We start from the raw sequence: 23,762 nt of genomic DNA, 5'->3' as shown, positions 1-23,762 counted from the left end.
GTTATTACAATCTACCAACAGACACAAAGACTGAGCTTGTAGGATAGGGGTTAGCATGGAGAGGAGTGTTAACTGGCCATTTTGGGATATTTTGATGACCTAATGTACTCTGTGTGTGTGTGTGTGTGTACTTTATATATATGTGTGTGTGTACTCCGTTCTTACCTTGAACTGGATTGTATGTCCTTTACATTGCCAACTTGCTGTTCCATCTCTATTTGGTACTTGTACTTGTTTCTTTAAGATGACTATAGAGACCCATGTAAACCAGATCGCTATGGAGACCCATGTAAACCAGTGATTTAACATTCCTCTTTTTGGACAGCAGACACACCAGACAACAAAAACAAAGCACACACAGGGTCCACTTAAATCAGGTGACTTTTTTCTGAAAAAGATCAAGCTCAAATGGGGAGGGAGGTCAAACTCCTCCAACATACCACCACAATAAGACAAATATTCATAAATAAAGCTATTATACAAAATATATTTCTTAACACTATGATGTCAGTATTAGTTAGAACTTCGGCAGAATGGACACATCCTCAATGTGAAGACAGTGACTGTGCTTTTTCCTATGACTGGCATGCAAAACAAAAACTCAGTCAAATTCACATTGAACCATCACATGGAGTACAGTAATGCAGCTGGCAAGTTTTGCAAGTCTGGGCAGTCTGCTCCAAACTGCAGCCCTGCCTCACAGTTGCATTGGGGAGAACCTGGCAATGAAGGTTTTTTTTTTTTTTTTAACAAAAGTAAGGGACCCAGAGGAGCCGTGATGCATGAGGAGGTGAACACTAATGGTGGCACTTTAACAAGGAGTTCCTGCCAAACCCGGTTTTTATACACCTCGAGATCACACGCCCGTCACTCGGGGCCAAACAGTAACCGTTGACAGGAGAGAAATCAAATGTACACCAATGTGTTGAGGGCTTTAGAGTTAATAACTATAATAACAAAGTCACAAATACAGGTTCAGTCTCAGCATAGCAGACAGGCATTTCATAACTAAGGGTCTGTACACACTGTGTCTTGTCTACACAATGAGAATACACAGGAGAAACAATAATAACCAAATCAAACCAAAATTATATAAAAAGGGATAAACGGTGGTTTGAGGGTTAAAAGACAGTAGTTGGTTTAGCAGCATTGTTCTTTTTTCACATAAATAAAAGCCCAACACATCTCTTTTGTACATGCTCTTCTCCCGACCACCTGTGCGGCCAATGCAGCTGCCCTGGGTCTTGGACACGGGGGCCATTTTGAATGTGGTTGGTTGGTTTGGTGAGAGGGAGGGGAAGGGCGGGGTCTCTCTCTCATCATCCACACGTCATATCATGCAATGGGGCTCACACAATTCAGGGTGCGGTTAGTCCACAACACTGGACAGGCTATCCTCCATTTGACAATGGTGAAGAGCAGGACTTTAGAACAGCATACTCTGTCTTCTGTTCTTGCCGTTTCCTGAAGGAAGGAAGGAAGGAAGGAAGGAGAAGGAAGGAGAGAGAGAGAGAGAGAGAGAGAGAGAGAGATTTAATATTGTAGCATGTCGTAAAGTAGGACATTATCTGTTACTAAAGATGTAAACGGCCACTAAGGTGATCTGCACCTGTCTCTGGGAAGGCAGAATTCCGGTAGCCTGGATCCTTTTGCAGTTGGATTTCCTTTAGTGTAAATAGAGATAAACCTGTACAGAAAAGGTGGCTCTGTTAAATAAGCAGTACTCATAAACATTATGATGGCAGATCATCACTTTTACAGAGTCTGGCATCACCAGTGCTGACTTTCTGTGCTGTTGATGTCAAGTGTAATGATGTACACTCATTCACATATACCTCATAAATATAACTGCACTATAGCGGAATTTGTATGTATTTTGGGAACATTTTTTCAAGATACATGCAAGAGGAAGCCCTGACTATTGACAGGAAAAGTAGGAAGAAGAGCACAAGTTTGCTGAATGGCGAGAGAGAGAGAGAGAGAGAGAGAGAGAGAGAGAGAGAGAGAGGCTGAACTCACTCTCTGGTAGTGTGTGTGCGCGGCCCCCTAAACTCCTGAAGTATGGCTGTTTCATGGCCTCCTCAGCGGAGATCCTCTTCTTGGATTCATACTTTTTAAGAAGGAAGAACACACAATGATTGAGATTCGGTCTCATGTGAATGAGTGGCATTGCTAGAGGACAAAATCATATCCATGCATATACAAAAGGTAGAGTTTTGTTTAATCCTGTGGGAATGTTTTGGGAATGTTTTGAGAACATAAGTAACTAAATAAGTAACTAGCCCATCCTCCTTCAAAATCCTAACATAAGTAAAAGAAAACTCACTCGTAAGAATGACAACAGCAGGTCAATCCCATCTATGTCCAATCTGGAAAACAAACATGAGCACAACTCATAGAGAAGTATTTCACAGCACTTAGCCTCATGTTGTGTTCATATGTTGTCATTATGACTCATTTGTTGCCTTTCTGTTAGCATAGTTACTACTATGCCTTTAACCCTGCAAACAGGCTTGGATAAAGACAGGAAACAAATTCAGGAATCCAACAGGATATCCTTGTAGGATGCGAGACACATATGTGCTCTCTCCCTCACACACACACACGCACACGCACGCGCACACGCACACGCACACGCACACACAGTGAGAGTGTCGCCATCAGAGAAGCACTGGCAGGGCTTTGCTCTTTCTCGGGCTATTCAGCAGTCTCATGGCCCTACTAAGGGCTACTCAGCCGTCTCAAGGCCCTACTGTGCTGAAGCATGAACGCGATTTAATAACTCAATACCACTGTAATGATTCACTTAATACAATCTCAATGAGCCCATCAGACTGGCCCTGGTGCCTACCTGGGAGCGTGGTTGATGAAAGGCTGGGGCCTGTATTTGGGGAAACTGTGGGACTTGAATTCATCGATGGAGGAAATACCAGGCCATGTGACCTCGGTGGGAGTGCCTGTGGGGGAGGGATCGTTCTGCTTTAATGTTTACAAGCAATTACAGAGAACAGGGGCAGCGTGCACACTAAACAGCATGACAGTGCTGCTGGAACATTAGATTAGGAAAATGTCTTGCAATACCTAGTGCAACCTGCAGAGGTCTCTACTCACCCAACAGCCGAAAGATGAGGTGCAGCTCATCCTCCACAGTGGACCCTGGGAACAAGGGCCTACCAGCGGCCATCTCATAGAATATACAACCGACTCCCCTGAGGAGAGATAAGGGATGATTAGGGCATTCAGTCACACACATCAACCCAAAGGCGATTAAAATTGCCCATCTTTAGTGTCACTAGATTTCCTGTCAGAGAACCTCAACAGCCCTTATCAATAAACAGGCTTAGTATTGAGGATGTTAGTGCGCACGTTCAACTACACTGAGATTCTGAGACTGAACTGCAATATGTGAATATGAGACTGAATGCTTCCTAGGGTAAAAATGATTCACTCTGAAATGCTGAATCTTATCTTATTTTGATTTGGAATATTATTTTGGATGTGACAACAATCTACTGTAGCCATTATTAATGGGTTCATAAATGTATTGCATTCACGACTTGCACTATGTGTTCAGTACATGTTGACAAGACAAATAAGATTTATTATTCCTTATTGCCATTTTCACATGGACAGGTAGTGTAGTTGTGTAGGAGAATGCTTGAGAAAACATTCTCCAATCCTATTACAGCAAGACTATATTTACTCATTCTGTTTCACCATCACTGGGCAAAACTGATTCCCAAGCAGCATGATTTTGCTACAGACCTAAAGAGCCCATCTGGCAAACCTATGGCCAGATTATCCTGACGGCAGCCGAAAATAGCCTTATGGTTTCTTATTATGGAACAGATGATTCGGTAAAAAACAAAACAGTCTCCAAGGATAGGAAAGAATGCTCATTTTTGCCTGTGTACATGTGACTGCATTCAGGAGGCTGCACAAAGTGATGCCGCTCATCCTTTAGAGCTACTCTGCACATTTTTGTTACTAAATCTAGGGCGCTAACTAACTAACGTCGTCAGACTTGGCTTGCAAAAAAAACAAAAATAGCACAGTTGGCATGGACTAAAGTTAGACTATTTGTGGCTTTAATCTTGCACTTTCATCTCTGTACTTTCACTTCAAAGAGATTTTCTCACATCAGTGACTATGAGCAAATACATTTTTGAGATACTGGAGAAATGTTTTGAGGGGAAATGTTTTATATAATGTATATATATGAATATGAGAGAGAGAGAGAGAGAGAGAGAAAGAAAAAAAGAGAGAAATAAAAAATAAGATAGATTAAAGTTGGAGTCTGTAGTGATTTATATTCCTCTTTGTCCAGCATTATATATTCAAGCACTGAATAATTTCTTTTCAAATCACAGAAGCTCAGACTAAGATTCTTTTTGCCTAATTTCAGAAAAAAAAAATCTGAATTTAATATGCTGACTGGATCAAGGACAACACAGTACAATGGAACTTAACAGTAACTATAAAATGTATAATATATTTAGTATATATCTACGTTGTCTGTTTACCTGTCTTATGCTGATGTTAAATCCACCATTCTCTATTGTGGTCCCAAATGTATAGATGACAAAGGCAAAATTAAGCAATAAGGCCGTAGGTTCCAGTAATTTCAGAACAGCTACGGACTCGAGTGCTGGGTGTTACAATGGCACTGAACGCAATTCAGCAAATCATAATTAAGGACCGTTTTAGAAATGTAAGCGTTCAATAGCGAGCTACCTTGGATGATAAGCAAGATGACTGACATAGCAGTTCATAATCATTTCTCATCATTTTACATTACATTACATTTAGCAGACACTTCTTGACCAAAGTGACTTACATATATGTCAGCTATATTACAAGGGATCACATTGTCCCCGGAGCAACTTGGGGTTAAGTGCCTTGCTCAAGGGCACAACGGTGGAAGCTGGGAATTGAACCGACAACTTTCAGGCTACTCCACGCTAGCCCAGCTCCTTAACCACTACACTACCACCGCCCCATTTGCTATGAATATTAACTCCTTATATATCCTGCTCATGAATGTTTGTGGCATGGGCAGGATCACTACAGTCTAGAGCCCTTGTGACGCTCTTACCACATGTCAATCTGTGTGGAATACTCGGAGGAACCCAGGAGCACGTCTGGAGGCCGATACCATAGAGTCACCACCTCATTTGAGTAGGTCTTTGTAGGGACTGATTTAGCTCGGGCCAAACCTGGAGTTAAAAGAAGAAAAGAATAAATCATTTGAAATACATGACTTAACAACAACCGTTCTCTTAGCCAGGCGAACAACAACCGAACTGAATGTGTCCATTGTATCTACATATGGAATCAACAGGTGAGAGTGACTCATTTTCTTTGGTTTGTCACAACCCTTATAGTCTGAGTTGAGGTGTTAAGGAATTACTGTTAGTCACTAGGCTCACTAAAGTACTGCTATTGTTTGGCAGGTGGAAAAAAAGCCATCCATGTGTTTCAGCTAAACGGAACAGCAGGAATTTCTTTCTGGTTGGAAAATGTTAAGTGCATGATACCAACAAAATACTCTAATTTCCTGGGTCCTACTTAAAATATATTTGCTTGTGTTCAAGAGCCGTTTTGAAAATTTGCTTGAAAAAAGATGACATAAAAGCGTGGAAACAATAGCAGCTTGTTGGCACCCTCACCAAAGTCAGCCAGCTTGAGCTCCCCTCGGTCGTTGATGAGCAGGTTCTGAGGCTTAAGGTCTCTGTGGAGAACTTTCCGATGATGGCAGTAAGCCAGACCACGGAGGATCTGAAACAGGAAGATCTAGAACAAGAGAGAAACACAAGCCATTAGAACACAGTACATGATGAACACACACACACACACACACACACACACACACACACACACACACACACACACACACACACTTTGGAGCATTACATGCGTTTTGCTATTGCTTTTTCACCTTGATAAGATATGCTTTGTTAAAATTCTAACACATCCAGTCTGTCATATAAGCATGTACACATGGAGCATCATGTAACACTTGGAGCATCATGTAACAGATCATCACCTTCACATTCTGCATACTCATGATGTTCCCACAGTCGTCCATGTACTGCTTCAGGTCTTTATCCTGTAGAGGGTGTTAAGTGTCAAGGTGAAACTACAGCACAGTTAGATGGCAAACACAGCCATTATGACTTGTCCATATGACTCAGTATCTATCACAAGTCACAAACAATGACACTCTGAGTAATCTCCAATATGTGTAACAACAAAAGTAGACATGGAACCCCATATATTTGGTCCATTGAGACAGCACATTGGTAGGTGCGTAGTGATGTGGCTGTGGTGTAAACAAAAAAACATGTGTCTTACCAGATACTCAAACACTAAGGTGAGGGACTTCTCTGTATGGATGATGTCATGAAGTGTCACTATGTTTGCATGCTTCAGATCCTTCAGTAAGGACACTGTCAGGGATGAGAGAGAGAAGAGAGAAATAACTGAGCATGAGAGAGAGATGAGAGAAGAGAAAACACTGAGTGTGAGAGAGGGACGAGAGAGAGAAGAGAGAAAACACTGAGCATGAGAGAAGGATGAGAGAGAGAAGGAGAGAGAGGGATGAGAGAGAAGAGAAAACACTGAGCATGAGAGAGAAGAGAAAACACTGAACATGAGAGAGGGATGAGAGAGAAGAGAGAAAACACTGAGCATGAGAGAGAGGGATGAGAGAGAAGAGAAAACACTGAGCATGAGAGAGGGATGAGAGAAGAGAAAACACTGAGCATGAGAGAGGGATGAGAGAAGAGAGAAAACACTGAGCATGAGAGAGAGAGAGAGATGAGAGAGAAGAGAGAAAACACTGAGCGTGAGAGAGAGGGAGAGAGAAGAGAAAACACTGAGCATGAGAGAGAGGGATGAGAGAGAAGAGAGAAAACACTGAGCATGAGAGAGAGGGATGAGAGAGAAGAGAGAAAACACTGCGTATGAGAGAGATGAGAGAGAAGAGAGAAAACACTGAGCATGAGAGAGAGGGATGAGATAAAAAAACACTGAGCGTGAGAGAGAGGAATGAGAGATAAAAAAAACACTGAGCGTGAGAGAGAGGGATAGAAGGAGGGAGAAAAGGACATTAGGAGGGATGAAAATGTGGGGTTTTTTTTCAGACAGGATGAAGGATGACAAGCAGAGGCACAAGTGACATTTGAATAATCTCTCAGGAAAGCACAAACAAAGATGCCCCACTTACGCTTCTCTAGTTCTAGACCTTAAATGCCAGCGAATGACCCCATCCACAACTCAACCCCTTTCTTATTCCCCCACATACGTTTTAGCTAATGCACTGTGACAACCAGTGCATACTTCTTTTTAAAAAAAAAAAAAAAACTTTCATTTAACCCAAACCATTAAAATGTCACATCCTAACTAACGTGTATCATCAGAAGCTCCTCATTAAAGAGAGATTGGTTTATGAGTCTGTGGTATTTAGGAACTGTTTTCACTGGCACGGATTGTGCCCGCAGTTGGCACACCTTCTCGAATAGCGGTGCATGGAGCTCCCTCCTCATGCTCCAGGCGGATCTCCTTCAGGGCCACAAGGTTGTCTGTCAGCTTGCTGCGGCCCTTGAAAACGGTAGCATACGTCCCCTGGGCCGACACAAGCAACAGCTCATTAGAATTAAGAACCCCAGCAAACCCAACTGAAGGGATATGTGGTGAAACAAAGAGGGATTCCAGTAACACTTTTAAAAAAGTACATTTATCCCTCTTTCAATTTTACATATTTAAAAATCCATAAAGTGATAATGTATGAAAGGGGCAGATCTGAACAGTAGTAAGAGTTGCACACCTCCCCAAGTTTGTCCAGTTTTATGTAGGTCTCCAGTTTTCCAAATCCTATTTCAGACTGAAACACAGAGAGGGACTGACATTAGTACTGCCAAAAATGGAACAAATACAAACAACAGGCAAACAAACTCCTTTAAATTGATCAGTATCACATTGAAATGGTAGGCATATTTTCAACAGCCCTGTCAAGCCTGCAAATCATCCCCTGAACAGCAGGGGGCACACAATATTAGGTGACATGGGGTCAGATATGTATACATCCCATCCTAATACCAGTCATTCTCACTCTATACACTTACAAGAAAATGCAAACATATCATGTAGCCCGTCTCTAGCTGTTGCAACTCAGACACAAAGGCGAGCCCGTGTGGTGAAGGAGAGCGGGCCAGAGATTCATGGCAGCACAGAACAATAGACACAATAGAAAAGTGTAGCACTAGCACATGACCTTCAAAGGGCAACTTCATCCATTAATCTCTGAGTCTTAAAGACTCAGACAGTTCGTAAGAAAAGATGGGTGAGAGGGATGGGGTTGAGAGAGAGACAGACAGAGAGAGAGAGATGGAGAAAAAGAAAGGGAGAGAGAGGGAGAGAGAAAGAGAAAGAGAGAGGGAGAGAGAGAGAGGTGAGAACAGCAGGGACACACATGGGTGAGTGGGCAGGGGTGGTCAAGCACATAGAAAAACAAGGAAGGGCCACAAGAGCTACCGGATTCAAAGCAACACCTGCAACATGAGGCTGTACAAGCAGGGTGAGAGAGAGAGAGAGAGAGAGAGAGAGAGAGAGAGAGAGAGAGAGAGAGAGAGAGAGAGAGAGAGACTCACCAGAGAGGCCCTGCGAGAGCGACGACTTAGAGGCTGGTCAAACTGATGACTGATCATCTGCAGCTTCTCCAGGTAGCCGTCTGGCAGCCGGATGTCAGCCGGGAGAGACAAGCGCTTATTTAGGTCCTAGAAAGCAAACAACAGACACATTATGGACCACCAGCTGCTAGCACATGCTCTTTCCAGACCCCTCTTCTCCATCCTAGCATGACTAAGAATGGGCCTGATGGATGCTAAGCATTTAGTTACAAATTGAGCCTCAAACAAACAAAACAAAAATAGAATGACACCACATCACCACAATGATAAATGGCTAAATAAGCCTCATCTGATAAAAATTAAAGATATCACTGAGCACAATCTGTAAAAGCAGCTGAAAGCCTGTGTTTCTGATGCTTAAGGCTTATGTTGTGATTGTGACAACATGACTATTCCTACTTCGACAGGACTGTATGCCTGCAACACATCCAGTTAACTTTACGGTTTTAACGGTGTACATACAGCTTACATAAATGTTCTCTTGTATGCTGGTCAGTGTTTTTGAGTGACTCAAGCCCTGCAGTGCCCCATCCCACTGCCTCCGCTGCCACAGGACAGGACAACAACATGTGCACATGAGAGTAGCCAGAGAATCACTGTTTACGGCGCAAACCCAGAGAGGGATCAGTCATAAACCCTGGACATAATGACATGTTATGTAACCTACACAGACACACACACACACAGACACACACAGAGACACAGAGACACACACACACACACTCAGGCACAGACACAGGCATACACACTCACATAAACACAACCAAACACACTCAGCATGCTTCCCCCTCATACCATTCCACTATTTGACAGATTACCGTTAATCCCACTCCCTGACCGGCTTAGGTCCAGCGCAGCGCCCCACGCTGAAGTAACCATGGTGCAGACGTGTGGGCAACAGTCACGCATTTACGCAACAGCGCATTCATGACATTTCAATAGTTACCAGGACTGACCACTGTGTCCGCCACCACCGGCCCACTAAACCCACTGGACCTCGCATTTTTAAGAGGTGCTTTCAAATCAAATTCTTCTCTGTTTTACGTTTGCTTTGTGTAGACAATATAAGGCAAAAATAAAAATCCATAAACGGCAATATTCCCAAATAGATGAATGCATCCATCAAAAATCAACGGTCACATTCAGTTCAGACAGGCGCACATGCCAACTACTGACCACTAATGCTGTAGCGCACTCGCTGGGTTCCGCTAGCGCTCTTTAGCTCGGCCTTTTAATTAGGGCATTCCGTGTCCTGGGTGACAAAGTCCCGTCCTGACATGAGACCTGGCCGGTGCCCCCCAGTGAGGCCTCCCAGCCATCAGCCGACCTTTGATACCCCCCAATCAGCTTCTCTTAATCGCTCACACCACAACCCATCTGGACTGTGTTACAATAATCCTGGTAATGTAATCCCTCCCAAATAAATAAATAAATAAATAAATAAATAAATGGATCTGCCTCATTTTCCCTGGCACAGTTTGGAAAGGATGCCTCATTGAGTCATGAAAAAGCACTGGTAGTGGTTTCTACGAAGGCTCTGTTAAATAACATTACTTACTGCCTTGCTTAACATGAAAAAACAGATCCAATGCTAAACGTTGAAGCTTATGATTTGCTTAACTAATGGATTACACTTCCAAATCCAAACCAACATAATTTAATGTATTAGTTTACCTTAAGCATTACCACACGTAACACAGTTTATGCAGTACTGATATGATGAGCACATAAAGAGCTCTGATGTGGTTTTGATAGAGAACGACTTGAAAGTGTCCCATCAAACGGTCATGTGTTTGATATAAGATGGAGACAAAGTGGATCTTCAAGAGGGTCTGTACACTGGACAAAACTGGTTTGAGAGGGGTATGTGGACGTCTGAACATTTAACATTTTTAAAGGGATAGACACACACAAACGCACATGCACACACACGCACACATACACAAGCATACATACACACACACACACACAGAACCAAACACACCCAGTGTCCTCTTTAATGCTCTCCTGTTTCACTAGCAGTGTGAGCTAAGTTTGGACATCCGTGATCCGTAAGCTCGGGGACAAAGCATGTAGGCAGCGTTCTTCGTCACTGATGTTGATTTCCCCCAGTCATGTATGGTCATGTGGCCTGCGTGGAGCCCACGAGGGGATTATGTGGTCTTATAGGAACATGTGAACAATGTGCTCTGTGGGCAAACATCCTGGAGAGCGGCGGATTCAAAGAGAGAATCCATCTCTATTTCCTGCTGCCGGCCAGAGGGAAATGAGCAGAGGTGGGCTGGGAGGCTGAGGTCAGTGCAGGACAGGGCAGGGCCAACTGGGCATGCCATGGAACTGACTGTGGGGGGTGGGGGGTGGGTGTTATGTTACTGAGCTGGACATGTGACGAGTGATCTCTAGGGTGGACTCACCGCAGCAGAGATCCGCCGACCGCCCCTGTTCCGCAGGCACACGCCCGTCGGGGATTGCACCTCGTCGGAGGATGTCCCGGAGGTCTGGTCGCTCTCCCCGTCCGAGCCCATCTTCTGGTTCTCGTGGACTATGCCTAGAGAACAGCAGTTGGCAGTAAAAAAAAATGGTCCCACAAAACAAGTCAACCCTCAAATGTGATTTTGGGATTTAATATTTCATTAACTTGAATGCCATATTGTGGGTAACTATTTGGAGATGTGCTTGACATTATTACAAATTGTGAGGGGGACATCTGTGTACAACTATACTCATGTTAAGGTGTGGTCCCTGAGAGATTGAGGAAGATGGATCACCTAAATGGCCACCATTGCGGGTGGCAGCCACAGGAATACCCAAGCTATCCCCTATGACGCTGTGAGGCCGGCGGAGGGGCGGCTTCTTGAAGGAGCCTGTGTACTGGTTCAGGAACGAGTGGACGCTGTGGGAGGAGTGCGGTCGTCCATTCCTCACTGCAGGGTCTGCAAAGGAGACACCAACCTGTATCAGTCAACCTGCTACACCTTTAGGCAAACTCTCATAGTGCTGATAGTCTGTATGCTGACTATGAACTCTACTTCACTTATACAACATATACACAAGGGATGACAACATGAGCTAAACCAGCAGCAAGGAGTTCTGGTCCAATCTAACTATTGAAAAGGCATGCAAAAGAAACACAATTAAAAAAGACCAAATACATACTAACAACAACAATACACCTGTCAGTATTGACAAAAAACTTGCTAGCATTGCAATGTCTGGTGGCAATATCATTGGTGACTACATGCTGTGAATGCTTTTTTTTTTTTTTTTTTTTTTACATTTTAGCAGGGTGGTCCGACCCTGACCACAGACCTCCTCCTCCTCCTCCTCCTCCTCCTCCCTGGTGGCTAGTTGGAATGACAGGAGTGGCTGTCTGCCCTTCAAATGGTTATCCTATGCCAACACTAGTTGCTTCTAAAACATGCTTGAAATAGTGCCAAATTGCAGCATAGTGTCTCTTTAATATACTTCTCACGAGATGTGTGCTCTCCAAATATATATTATAATAGTATTTTGTCATTACTAATCATTACTGTAGACCAGTAATAAGTGACTGGGAACACCCCCGACTCTCAACACAAACACTGTCCTCTACCGCTGCAGTAAATCGTAGTCTATCCCTTACTGTATGTTGAACATTTTGCTGAGGACCTCAGTATTTACTTCAATGGCAAGCAATTCTGAGGCTGAGTATGTAACTAGTCATTTTACACTTCACTGTGTGAAGATTCAATAGCACAGCGAAGTCATCTGGATGACAATATCCTCTTACTTACTACTGAGAAATACTTCCTGCCCAAACAAACCGAGGGGGCGGAAGTGATCATTCTTCTGATCACAAGCCCACTTGAGTTGGGTTTTACTAAATGTATTTTCACTGCTTATCCAGCAGATGGCTGAATTGGATTTAAGGGACTTTAAGGGAAAATATACCCCATCACGGACCTCTACATTGACACAAGTCAAGCTGTCCCATTTCCGCTCAAAGCACAGCTGCAGCGATACACAGCGTTGCATAATAAGATATTGGGTCCTAGGCTTTCTAATACATCTTAACGTACTAAGCACAGATTGCACGGATTGTATTCTCCAAATTTAGTGTTGGGCCCTGGGTCTCTCACTCAGAGTGCTAAAGTTATGGGAACCTCTAAAGGCAATCTGTGAAACCTGCTGCATGCCTCCTGTATAGTCCAGGTCTGAATGATGTCGTACAAAGTCATATGAGGATTACAAGTAGACTTTTGTTTTTTGTACCTATTAATATATTGCCATAAAAATGTCAGTTAAGTCAGTCTAAGTAGGCCAGGTAAAATAGTTCCTGTTTGTTGAGTGGATTCCACAGAGATATATCACAAGCTCAGCGAGAGGAAGAGAAGAGTCCGATGAGGCTGGGAAAAGATTCCCATCAGGCTCAGCAACCAGAGCGACGGAGGCGATGTCATGGAAAGTCTGGAATGTTCAAGAGACCCCACTGCCAAGGCAACGCCATGGTAACATTTGATAGAAGACTTTGTCAGCTGTTCCAACAAATGACCTCAGAGACATACTTGTGTTTGCAAAAAAAAAAGGTGCTGGAAACTATTTTTCCCCCCTTGACTCTCTCCTTCCAATTCCATTTAATGCATTGAACTCACTCAAACTATATCCAGGGGTTTACCTCCTCTGTTTGAACATTCATCCACTGCAAAAGTAACAGCACAAAATGTTGCCAGTTACACTGAATGTTAATGGTGCAGTCAGATAGCCACACTCATGTTGTGGCAATGGGCCAGTGGGCAGCACTCAATGGGCCAGTGGGCAGCACTCAATGGGCCAGTGGGCAGCACTCAATGGGCCAGTAGGCAGCACTCATCTCCTTCTCCAACCCCAGAGCTGGGGACTCCCACACGCCCAGTAGATTAGCATGGGACCCCAGGCAGAATCCTGTCCTATCTCAAACTGGCTATCAGATAGCATTGCAAGTTCAAATTTCATGAAGTTCACAGTGTGTGTGTGTGTGTGTGTGTGTGTGTGTGTGTGTGTGTGTGTGGAGGGACGAGGGACAGCGGAAAGGTCATGGACCATGGACCACCAGGGCACTCACCGCCGTCCTTCAGGGCACTCTCCTCAATGGTCATGTGTTCGGCCAGCTCGGACAGCGACTCCTCCACCGTGTGGCTGCCGCGCAGCGTCAGCGCCAGACGCCGCTTGAACTTCTTCATCCTCTCCATGGAGCTCAGGGGCAGGGGGGGCCTGTGGGACAGACACACACACACACACACACACACACACACACACACACGGGGGGGGGGGGTTAGGTGTCGTTTCAAATCCATATACACATTAAGCTGCTGCGGGGAGTGACACAAATGTCACCCATTGTCATGAGGGCTTCCTGTCCTGTATGTGATTCATGGAAAGCGGTGAGACTGGTAGGACTAGTCCAGTGGGTTGCTAATGAGGTGAAGTTGAATGACAGAGCAAAACGTACCGTTGCTTAGCCAACCGAAGTCGAGTTCATGTTTTTGCAAGCAGGGCCGTGCCCGTGACACTGAAAAAGTAACCCGCATTTAACCAAATACGAAGGTACGTGACCATGGATGGATCTCAAAAAGTAATACTTGAAATTTATAGCCTCTCTGTAAAAGAAAATATTTTCACAACACTGCCTAATTTGTAATAGTGAAAAAAGAGCTTTTGGCTAATATCACCACACATACAGACACAAAAGAGACATGAAAATACTGTGGCACCAATAAGGTGTAACTGTAACAAAATGAGCTTGTATCTAAGATTTATTTCCTTATTTGTGTTAGCAGGAGAGCTCATACTGACAAAGCACCCATAAAAGTGCAAAGAGAGGGTGCAAGGCTTTATGGCTTAATTATAGGGGCGCCTGGGCCCTGCTCTGTGGCCTTGCCCGCTACACAACAAACTCCCAGGGAGACTCAGGCCTACTTGTCACAATGCCAGTGACATTAGTGGGAAAAAGGATTGATGTGTCACACGTGTGCCATTTGTGAAACAACAAATTAGCTGCAGATATCCTAGCTGAACCTCTGACACATCTTTTTAATCTTTCACTGGTCACAAACAAAATCCCCAAGGTATGGAAGTCTGCTTATGTTTTACCACTTTTAAAAGGAGGTGACCCAACCTTGCCTAATAATTACAGACCCATTTCAAAACTTTCAGCATTGGCCAAAGTGTTGGAATCCTTGGTTAGTGAACAAGTGAAAGAGTACTTAAAACGCTCAGTCAATTTTATCTAAGCATCAATCTGGTTTCAGGACTAAACACAGCACTACCACTGCTGCTACAAAAGTAATTAATGACATAGTCAAAGCGCTTGATGATAAGAAACACTGTGTGTCTCTATTCATTGATCTGTCCAAAGCGTTTGACACTGTTGACCATAACATACTAGTTAATAGACTGATCAATATAGGTATGTCTCAGCACTCTGTGGGCTGGTTTGTCAACTACCTCACTGATAGGACTCAAGCTACGCAAGTTGCAGGCCTGACGTCAAAATATGCACCAATCTGTAAAGGGGTCCCCAAGGGCTCTGTTCTGGGCCCACTTTTATTCACTATTTATATAAACTGTCTGGGGGAGAATGTACAACATGCATTTTTCCATTTTTATGCAGACGACACTGTTATTTATTGTTGTGCTGCTACCATAAGGAAGGCATTTGAGCATTTGCAAACTGCTTTTCACAGAGTGCAAGCACAGCTTTATCAATTAAAGCTTGTGCTTAATGCTGAGAAGACCAAAGTAATGGTCTTTTCAAACTCAAGGAAGAATCTCAAAGAATGAGTTAGACCTGAATATTGTTACCAATCAGGGTAAAACAATTGAGATATTCATCTTATAAATACTTAGGATTTTTAATTGATGACCACCTTTCTTTTAAGTTTCATATACAGAACTTAGTGAAAAAGTTACTACAATGTTTAATTTCCTTAAATGATTTTGAAGGTGTTGTTAAAGCCATAGAACATGAGTCCATCTAGTGCAAATGTTTTAATTAATGGCACTTTTATTTAATCTGGAATGCACTTGAGTTGTCTTTGCCTCTTTTGTGTTTGTTTTGTGATTGGGATGTGTAACTATTTGTTCTGCTATCTTGGCCAGGTCTCTCTTGAAACCTAACCTGGTTAAATAAAGGTTATAATAATAATAATAATAATAATAATAATAATAATAATAATAATAATAATAATAAAATAAAAGCAGATGGCTAACTAGATGACTTCAGGGTGGCTCTCTCGTCAAATCCCGTTTCATCTTGCTTCATATGTGTGCTACTGCAGTGAATGTGACTGAACGTGTGGCTGATATCCCAGAGGCAGCGAGAGAAATAGGAAGTGCAGGAAAGGTTAAGAGCGGCTGACTCCAGATCAGGGATGGATCTATTCCAGAAGTTGGTTACACTTAAATGCCCTAAACTGCCTTCGGCATCACTGACACGGAAAAAGGAGAATTGACATGACAGGAATACATGTCATGTAATGTAAAAACAAAAAACACAATGTGGATTGAACAGTTGCACAGCTGCTAAGAATACGAAAATAGTTCCATTATGAGGTGTATAGAGAAACATTGGAATGTGTCTTTTATGGATCAACACAAAGAGATGCTTGATTGTGAAGATACCTGGGGCCTGTACTACGAAGGGAGCTTAACCTACCCAGATGTAACCCAGGGTTACTTTGTTAAACCGGGGTTGACAAAACCTGGTTACATCTGGGTAGGTTAAGCTCCCTTCGTAGTACAGGCCCCTGGTCGGAGCAGGTTTGAGATGCAGCGTAAATTGCCATGGCAGCATACCTCGGTTAAAACCTATCCACCTTTCGTAGTACAGGTTAATCGGGAAGTTACGCCACACGTGATCAAGTTACTCTCGAAGTTACCCAGATAAGCCAGAAACCCCGCTTCGTAGTACAGGCCCCTGCAAACTGAGAATGAGTGAATGAGTCAAATCAGTGTTAACTTTGACCAAACATCACAAACAATGTTGTTTGCAAGGTGAAACAAGCAGAGAATAGGCTCCTGCGATTGCACTGGAGCATTCTGGGTGATGTAGCATTCCCTGAAGAATGACAAAATACCTCAGAAAGGCCTTTCTTTCAATGACATTGGCACTGTTGTTATGGCAACCCTCACTTGGCGGAGCTGCAATGCACAGCTCATCAGAGACTTTAAAGATCTCCCCACTCCTGCAAACCTCCACCGCCCTCCACTCACACCACTGCAAGTCTGTGGAGAGGGTGCAAAGATGGAGAAGAACGATGTCAAGATAAAAAGAAAAGAAACAAGGAACGAGCGAAAGGAGGCTAATGAAAAAGGTGAGAATGAGAGAAGAGAATAAATACGATGAGAATTGCGATTACTGTCAGACAAGAGGGGAGAGAGGAGGTTGTTGTGGTGAGTGGAAAGGTGGGGAAGAAGGAGTGAGGAGAGGAGAGGTGAGAAGACAAGAGGAGAGGAGAGGAGAGAGATGCTGGGCCACAGCTCAGTGCCTTCTCTCCTTAATGCTGCTAGACAGGAGTCGTACGCTTGGATGAGGCTATGTTCCCTAACTGCTCTAGTTAGCACCGCGGTGGGATGCAGAACAGGCTGGGAGCATTCAGGGGGCTCTTCCGCGCCCAGCCAAATGGAAGCCACTCACTGCCCTGGAGGGGAGACAGAGACACAGAGAGAGAGAGAGAAGAGAGGAGAAAGGAGAGAGTGGAGAGAAGAGAGAGGGCTGGAGGATGCTGGGATTGGAGCGGAGGTGACCCAGCGGAGGCAGTCAGCGCCGCGGCCCGTTGTGCTGTCCCACTTACGCTGGGGAAGAGTCACACGGGCCAGGGCTGCAGGGCAACACACACACACACACACACAGGAAGTGGAGCACAAGCAGGCAGGGGAGCTGACCTCCTGCTGACCCTTCCAGAAGTCCCTGTCACCAGAACAGTGTCAAAGTAGTGGGCGAAGCATAATGTTTGACGTGAAATAGTTGTGATCGTGAAAGGTGGGTTACATCTTAAAGGCAAATACTCACACAAACACATGCAATATAGGCAAGAAATGACAAGATATTTAGCAAGTGTCTGGGTTTTACAAATTGCTGTTACCTAATATAAGCACAGTGCTTGAGTGATGCTTTTTTTAAACTCGAGTGTAAATAGCGTCTGCCTTGCTCTATTTAACAGGCCAGGGAGATGCAACCAGCCTGGCACATACCACCTCACCCAGTGGAGAAATCTACAAAAATAACCTAAATATTCACTACTAGGGTTTTCTTAAAATCAGTAATAAATACAGAAAATGATAAATCACAATATGTGAAATGTCAATCCAAGTATTTTTAAGAGATTAAAACATTTACAATAATTTATAACATTTACAACGCTTTTAAGGTTACAATTGAGAAAATTTTGAAATTCTTGGATAAACAGAAACAAATCAGTCTAGTATAGAAACAAACTAAGAGCTAAATCCAGGGGATATCTTTCTTGATTCTGGCCCGTCACCAACAGGGGCCACGCAGTGACCAAGAAAATTCCTTCTGACAAATGTGATGAGAGTGGGCATGGGTAGGCGCGGATAGATTAGCCGCCGAGGACGGAGAGGCTGGCAACAGGGTCGTCCCCCATCTCCAACATTATGTCATTCAGCATCTCTGACAGGGATGCCATGGCAATGGGCTGTCATAGCCTATGGCCAAACAGTTACAGTGTGTTACAATGGGTCAACCCTGTGACTGATTACACATAGCAGAAGCTCAAGCAATAGTAAAAACGGGCCAGCAGCTGATGGTGACAGGTGTAAAATGCCTAAAGGTATTAACATCCAAATACCAGTCTACTTGACACGCTTGCTCCAAACAAAACTCAATAGCATTGCACACTGTCTACATTCCAAAAAGTGGTTTGAAACGTGAAGAGTTCACCTGGTACCGAGTAAACATGCTAAAAAAACAAACATTTTCTAATCCTTCTAAAGTCAGAGCAGATCAAACGATAACAAGCGATGGATGAGGGCCCAAAGTAGCATGACTTCCCCACAATCTTCACAACAGAGTCCTTGTCAATGTCTTTGATGAGCACATGCTCAACAACAATCCCTAGCCTTACAGAGCCCAGTCATTAAATGGGTTTCCATCCAACTCATTTGCATGAAAAAGGAAAAGCGTCTCCATCCACTATGTTGTGTGAATTAATTCCCTTAATCAAGGGAAGAGTTGTAAACATCTATAGGATAAAAAAAGGCAGCCAGGGCAAATGTAAAGGAAACACATAGTGTAAGTTTAACAAATGTGATTTGATTACGAATGAACTACCAAGAAATTTCCAGGAAGCCTTAGATGTACTATGTGAATCTGGAGTCAACCCACCCTCTTTGAAGACTATGAATTTAAAGACTCTCCTATTCGATTAGACAAAATTTGAATTAAAACTTTGGATGGAAACCCAGCAACAAATGTACCTTCAACCTGATAAAGTTCCAAAAGAGTAGGATAAGTTGAATCCATTCAGGATTCTGTATGGGAGATATATCTTGCTGTTCATTATTGAAATAAGGACACATTTATAATTCATGTCTTCATGTAAAAAAATCCTTAATCATGGAAAGCATTCTTGTTCTTGAGTTTCAACTTGGCCTCAGCCTAAGTAAAATGTTAAATGCCAAACACAAGCACACACAAGACGTCCTAATGCTCATGTTATGATTTTGAGATATGGTTATGTGCTAGAACTGATTACAGGTACGTATATCTAAAACCTTAAAACAGTACAAACCCTTTACATTCTTGAGGAAAGTTTCAAAGTATCAGTCAAAACAATTTCCAGAGACAGCTTAGGGATTGATTAAACTCTAAGCCTCTTCATTGGGCTTTAATGGGCTTTGGGTGCTAAAACTAAACTTTAAAAGAGTTTGATATTGGAAAATAGCCTTACACTTTCAGAGAAAACAAAATCAAAGAAATTACATGAGCACAGGAACTCTGAGGTACAAGACCTGTACACAGGACAGAAAAATGGGGTTGGACATTTCATCCTAATTTGATTTGGGCTGGACTTCCATGTAATTACAAAAAAAAAAAAACAGACACAGCTTTATGACTGTTGAAGAGAACAGAGACCACTGAATAACACTGGAGACCACTGAATAACACTCATTACAAAGGACTGCACTGCGGAACAGTAATAGTCATACCTTGTATTGGGTGTTGAGCTATAGGCTCTGTAACGCTTTCAGCCCTAATGCTTTTCATAAGCACAGAACACACACACACACACACACACACCAACATATGACAGGTCAGTATGGTTCCAAAGTCTCTGAAAAGCCAAATAAGTGTGACCTGTCCATCTGTGTGTATCCCCAAATATTTACAAAAGCACACACAAGTGATATCCTTGACAGTAGATTAAAACATGCAAAAAGAACATTTGTTCTATTTTTAAGTTCATTGTCAGTGCTCAAGCTACTCCAATTATTTTGTACATACAACCAATATAGAAACAGGAAGAGTTCATGTTCGTTGCTATGTATAGATAGGAGAGTGGTAAGTGGCAGGACAGCTGTTCCTCAGGGAGTACAGTAGTGACATATTAACCTTCAAACAGATGTCCTTGGTCTGTCCATTTAACATGAGCTCTCTCATGCTTGTGTAAACGCACGCACACACACACACTCGACTCGAGCCCACCACAGAATGTACCCTCTGTGCTTTAGGCAGCAGAAATAACCATGCACATATTTGCATGCGCACACCCACACACAGAGAACCCATCACTCCTCATGCAGCACTGGCATACCCCGACACATACAGGACGACAGAAAGCACACATAAGCTCACAGGCATGCACGCTTCGAGTCCACACACACACACACACACACACACACACACACACACACACACACTGTTTGCACAGAGTTGGCAAAACCCCATCTGATACAGTATGTGGAGCCTTGGTAATACTGGCCCTCCGCAGATCAGACAGACATGACCACAGCTGCTGTCACCCGCGCCACACAGGTCAGGTTACCCAGCCAACCTAAACCCCAAGGCCCTCACCATAGAAACACACGGATGTGTGGAGTCAAAACAAAGTGTGTCACCTGGCTGCCCTGCGGCTGGAATCTGCTGACCCTCTGCATTGCCCGACCAATGTCCCTAGTGGCCCCACAGACAGACAACAAGACAGCACACAGGCCCATACAATTCATTGCTAGAGAGGACTTTTGCTACTGGCTTTGTTGTGGGAAATAAAAACACAACAACTTTCAACTCATGGTTTCATGTCATGTAAAGAGGCTTTCAGGATCAGTTAATGTTTATGTAGGCCTAGCCTAGTCTCAATATAGCATGGACACCGTCCTTATTTATAACAAATTCGATCAATTACACTGAGGGCTGGTATGCAGAAAATCTGTAACACTAGACTATTGTCAATGTAACAGAATTGCAATAGAATTGGATTTTTTTTTTTTTTGAAGGGACATCAGCTAGCTTAACCAACTTAAGTTTGCAGCCTCACACACCAACACAATGAGTCGGTTGAATGGATTGCCTGAGCAAACAACGAAGCCTACACGTCGAAAGGAAGGAAGCGACCAAAATACAAATCACTAGTTGAAAACACAGCATGGACTCCGCCTGTTAAGTTACCTCAGCTGCTAGACCCAGAACAAAGCTGGACAATAATGGGCACGCTACTGGAATTAGAGACTGTATGCAGCGCTGAAGGGATATTTAACAGACGTATCTAACTAAGTTCACGATGCAATTCTATAACATACTGGCTTGTCTCGGAGACGGAGATGTTTACCATAAAACAATTATAGCAGCAGATAGCAACAGCATTTAGCCTCGCTGCCCCCAAGTCTAAGCCACGTAAATTTAAATGTAGGTTATGGATTTTCGAAATGGAACAGGACAGAACCCGAACAGAACGATCAATGCATGAAAGAAATAAAACCCAGTTTTAAGGAATCTGGTAAATAAGTATATTTTTCCCAGTTCGCCAACTTGTGGCCATCAGCAACTGGAATGCCAATAGCAGAACTGCGAAGAGCGCTCACCAGAAACGATATGCGCTGTTCCGACCACTATCCCCCACCTCGGAGCTTCTTCTGAGGCCGGATGCCGTCTTTCCAGCCAGTCACCTCAAAAACAATGTGTTTTTTGTCTTCGTGTTGCCTATGCTGGCAGTAAAATCCCCCCGAGCGTGTCACGCCAATGTCCGCAGACTCAGCGTCGTTGAAAACAACTCAATGAAACTATGTTACTCTGCTGTTAGTGCTCTGGACGACTTGAGGTTGATAACGAGGGAGAGTCCGCAGGCTTGGTGGTGACGCCTTCACCCTGACGTGACATCAACAGTATTGTAGCATAGCCTACGACTGAACATATCCAAGTTGAATGGGCGAACAGCGCCCCCATTAGTAACCACGGTTAAATGTGCTTTAAAAAGCTGTAGTTCAGGCTGCTGCTGCTGTCAACGGTTAGATTTTCTGTTGCGTAAAATGCGTATCAGTTCTACAGCATCGTAGTGAAGAGATGTGTTATGTCACGTCTTAGTTGACTGTAGCTTGGCTTAGCCTATTTTATGATCTCACTACCTCATACAGTAATATACGAACAATTCAGATATAACTGGAGGGGAAAAGGTTGGCCATAACAAATCTCTGTAACTGCACAAGCTCATACATGTCTCACCACTAATACCGCAACAAAATGGAAAATAATAGCCCCTCCCTAACAAACCCTTGAGTCCATGGAGACAACATGAAATGCAGCTGTCAAGACCATGGACATGAAGTTGAATCAGACAGATACCACATTTGTGTGACATTTTCTTTTTTGTTCTTTTTTCTTTCTTTTTGCAAAGTAAGACCTCTCAAGAATCCATCATAACCATCAGGTGGACATATACACAAAGGCATACAAGCATGTCACAGATAAACATACCCAGGTCCCACACTGATCCCAATCCTTCTGTGGTGGATACCTGTTTCAACAACTCACACATTCACTCATATGTGGTTCTCAGAAAAAATACTTAGGTAAACATAAACCTGCATAGTTTCTATGGACTGCAGCTGGGCTGAGAGAGCTGCCTTGTTGTGGGGGCCCAAAATCAACCTCCTTAAGGGCACAGATTCAACCAAAACGTCCAAATGCTTTCCAACCTCAACGTTAGGTAAACCTGCACCTCAAATGAAATCCCTGGGTGCATGTGATGTATAAGCTATTCATATTTATTCTTGGAATCCCATTTAGATAGACCTAACTGAAATTGTAAAGAAAAATATATACTGTATATATATAGGCTAGATTATGTCAAACCACCCAGGTGTTTCCCTGTTTGAAGCTTTAAAATACCTGTTAGGCTACATTACACAATGGATTAATTTGGTCAAATTTGTACTGAGTGATCTGATCTGTAAATTGATGCATTATTCTGAAAATTAAGAGTTGCATTTAAAAATCTTGATGAGCAACAACAAACACAACCCTACAATTAGTACCCCATTCAATAGTTCATTCACTGGTGTTTGAGCAAACTGCAAGTGATCCTCATGCTTCATAAGAACAGGCTACCTGCCCACTGGACATGTTCAGGAATTCCTCATGGGAGCCAGCTTGCAGTGATGGCAGAGATAGCTTCCTGACATGGAGAGGTCTGTGGAGCACGTGCTGACATGTTTAGGAGATCAGGAGCCATTTTCCCTTTCCCTTTTCATGAGTTACCGATATGCCTTAATTGTTTGTCCACTATAATTTAGATGAAGGCATGGGAAAGCGTTGTTGTCATTTCAGTATATCTTGACCAGTTAAATGCACATTTGTTAATCACATACAATAAAGTCAACTCTGTTTAAATGTGCATACATTCAGCACATTCAGTATTACAGCTATCAGATAGCAACCACATTCATGCAATGTCCAAGACTGCTGCTCTTATAGCCTACAGGTGAAACATTGACTTGTATGGTCTCTCATCCCCAGCTGCCCATCTCTTGTTTGTCCATTCCAATTCCTGCTGCTCCTCCCCTTGCAGGATTGCCAGAGCTGACCTCCCAGTCCCCAGC

The 23,762-nt window shown here is 43.3% G+C and overlaps 1 protein-coding gene across 1 annotated transcript; it reads right to left on the bottom strand.

Annotated features, from left to right (window-relative positions):
* Window positions 1-363: 363 nt before the first annotated feature.
* Window positions 364-22,024, bottom strand: LOC143103223 (cyclin-dependent kinase 17-like). Its single transcript, XM_076267043.1, has 17 exons — window positions 21,750-22,024; window positions 13,771-13,919; window positions 11,459-11,623; window positions 11,105-11,238; window positions 8,652-8,777; window positions 7,829-7,885; window positions 7,512-7,626; window positions 6,355-6,449; window positions 6,047-6,109; window positions 5,670-5,793; window positions 5,096-5,216; window positions 3,112-3,209; window positions 2,852-2,957; window positions 2,327-2,369; window positions 2,020-2,110; window positions 1,610-1,687; window positions 364-1,464 (listed from the first exon to the last, which is right to left on the bottom strand). The coding sequence occupies exons 2-17, from the start codon at window positions 13,895-13,897 to the stop codon at window positions 1,427-1,429; spliced, it is 1,581 nt and encodes a 526-aa protein (XP_076123158.1). The 5' UTR covers window positions 13,898-13,919; window positions 21,750-22,024; the 3' UTR covers window positions 364-1,426.
* Between the last annotated feature and the right edge of the window lie 1,738 nt (window positions 22,025-23,762).

The sequence above is a fragment of the Alosa pseudoharengus genome, unplaced genomic scaffold (assembly GCF_046254945.1).
Source record: "Alosa pseudoharengus isolate Yale_2024_CS ecotype anadromous, Long Island Sound unplaced genomic scaffold, YU_APseudo_1.1 YU_APseudo_1.1_scf_10, whole genome shotgun sequence".
Lineage (NCBI taxonomy): Eukaryota > Metazoa > Chordata > Actinopteri > Clupeiformes > Clupeidae > Alosa > Alosa pseudoharengus.
The sequence above is the reverse complement of the archived record's forward strand: the minus strand, read 5'-3'. Positions and strand labels throughout refer to the sequence as shown.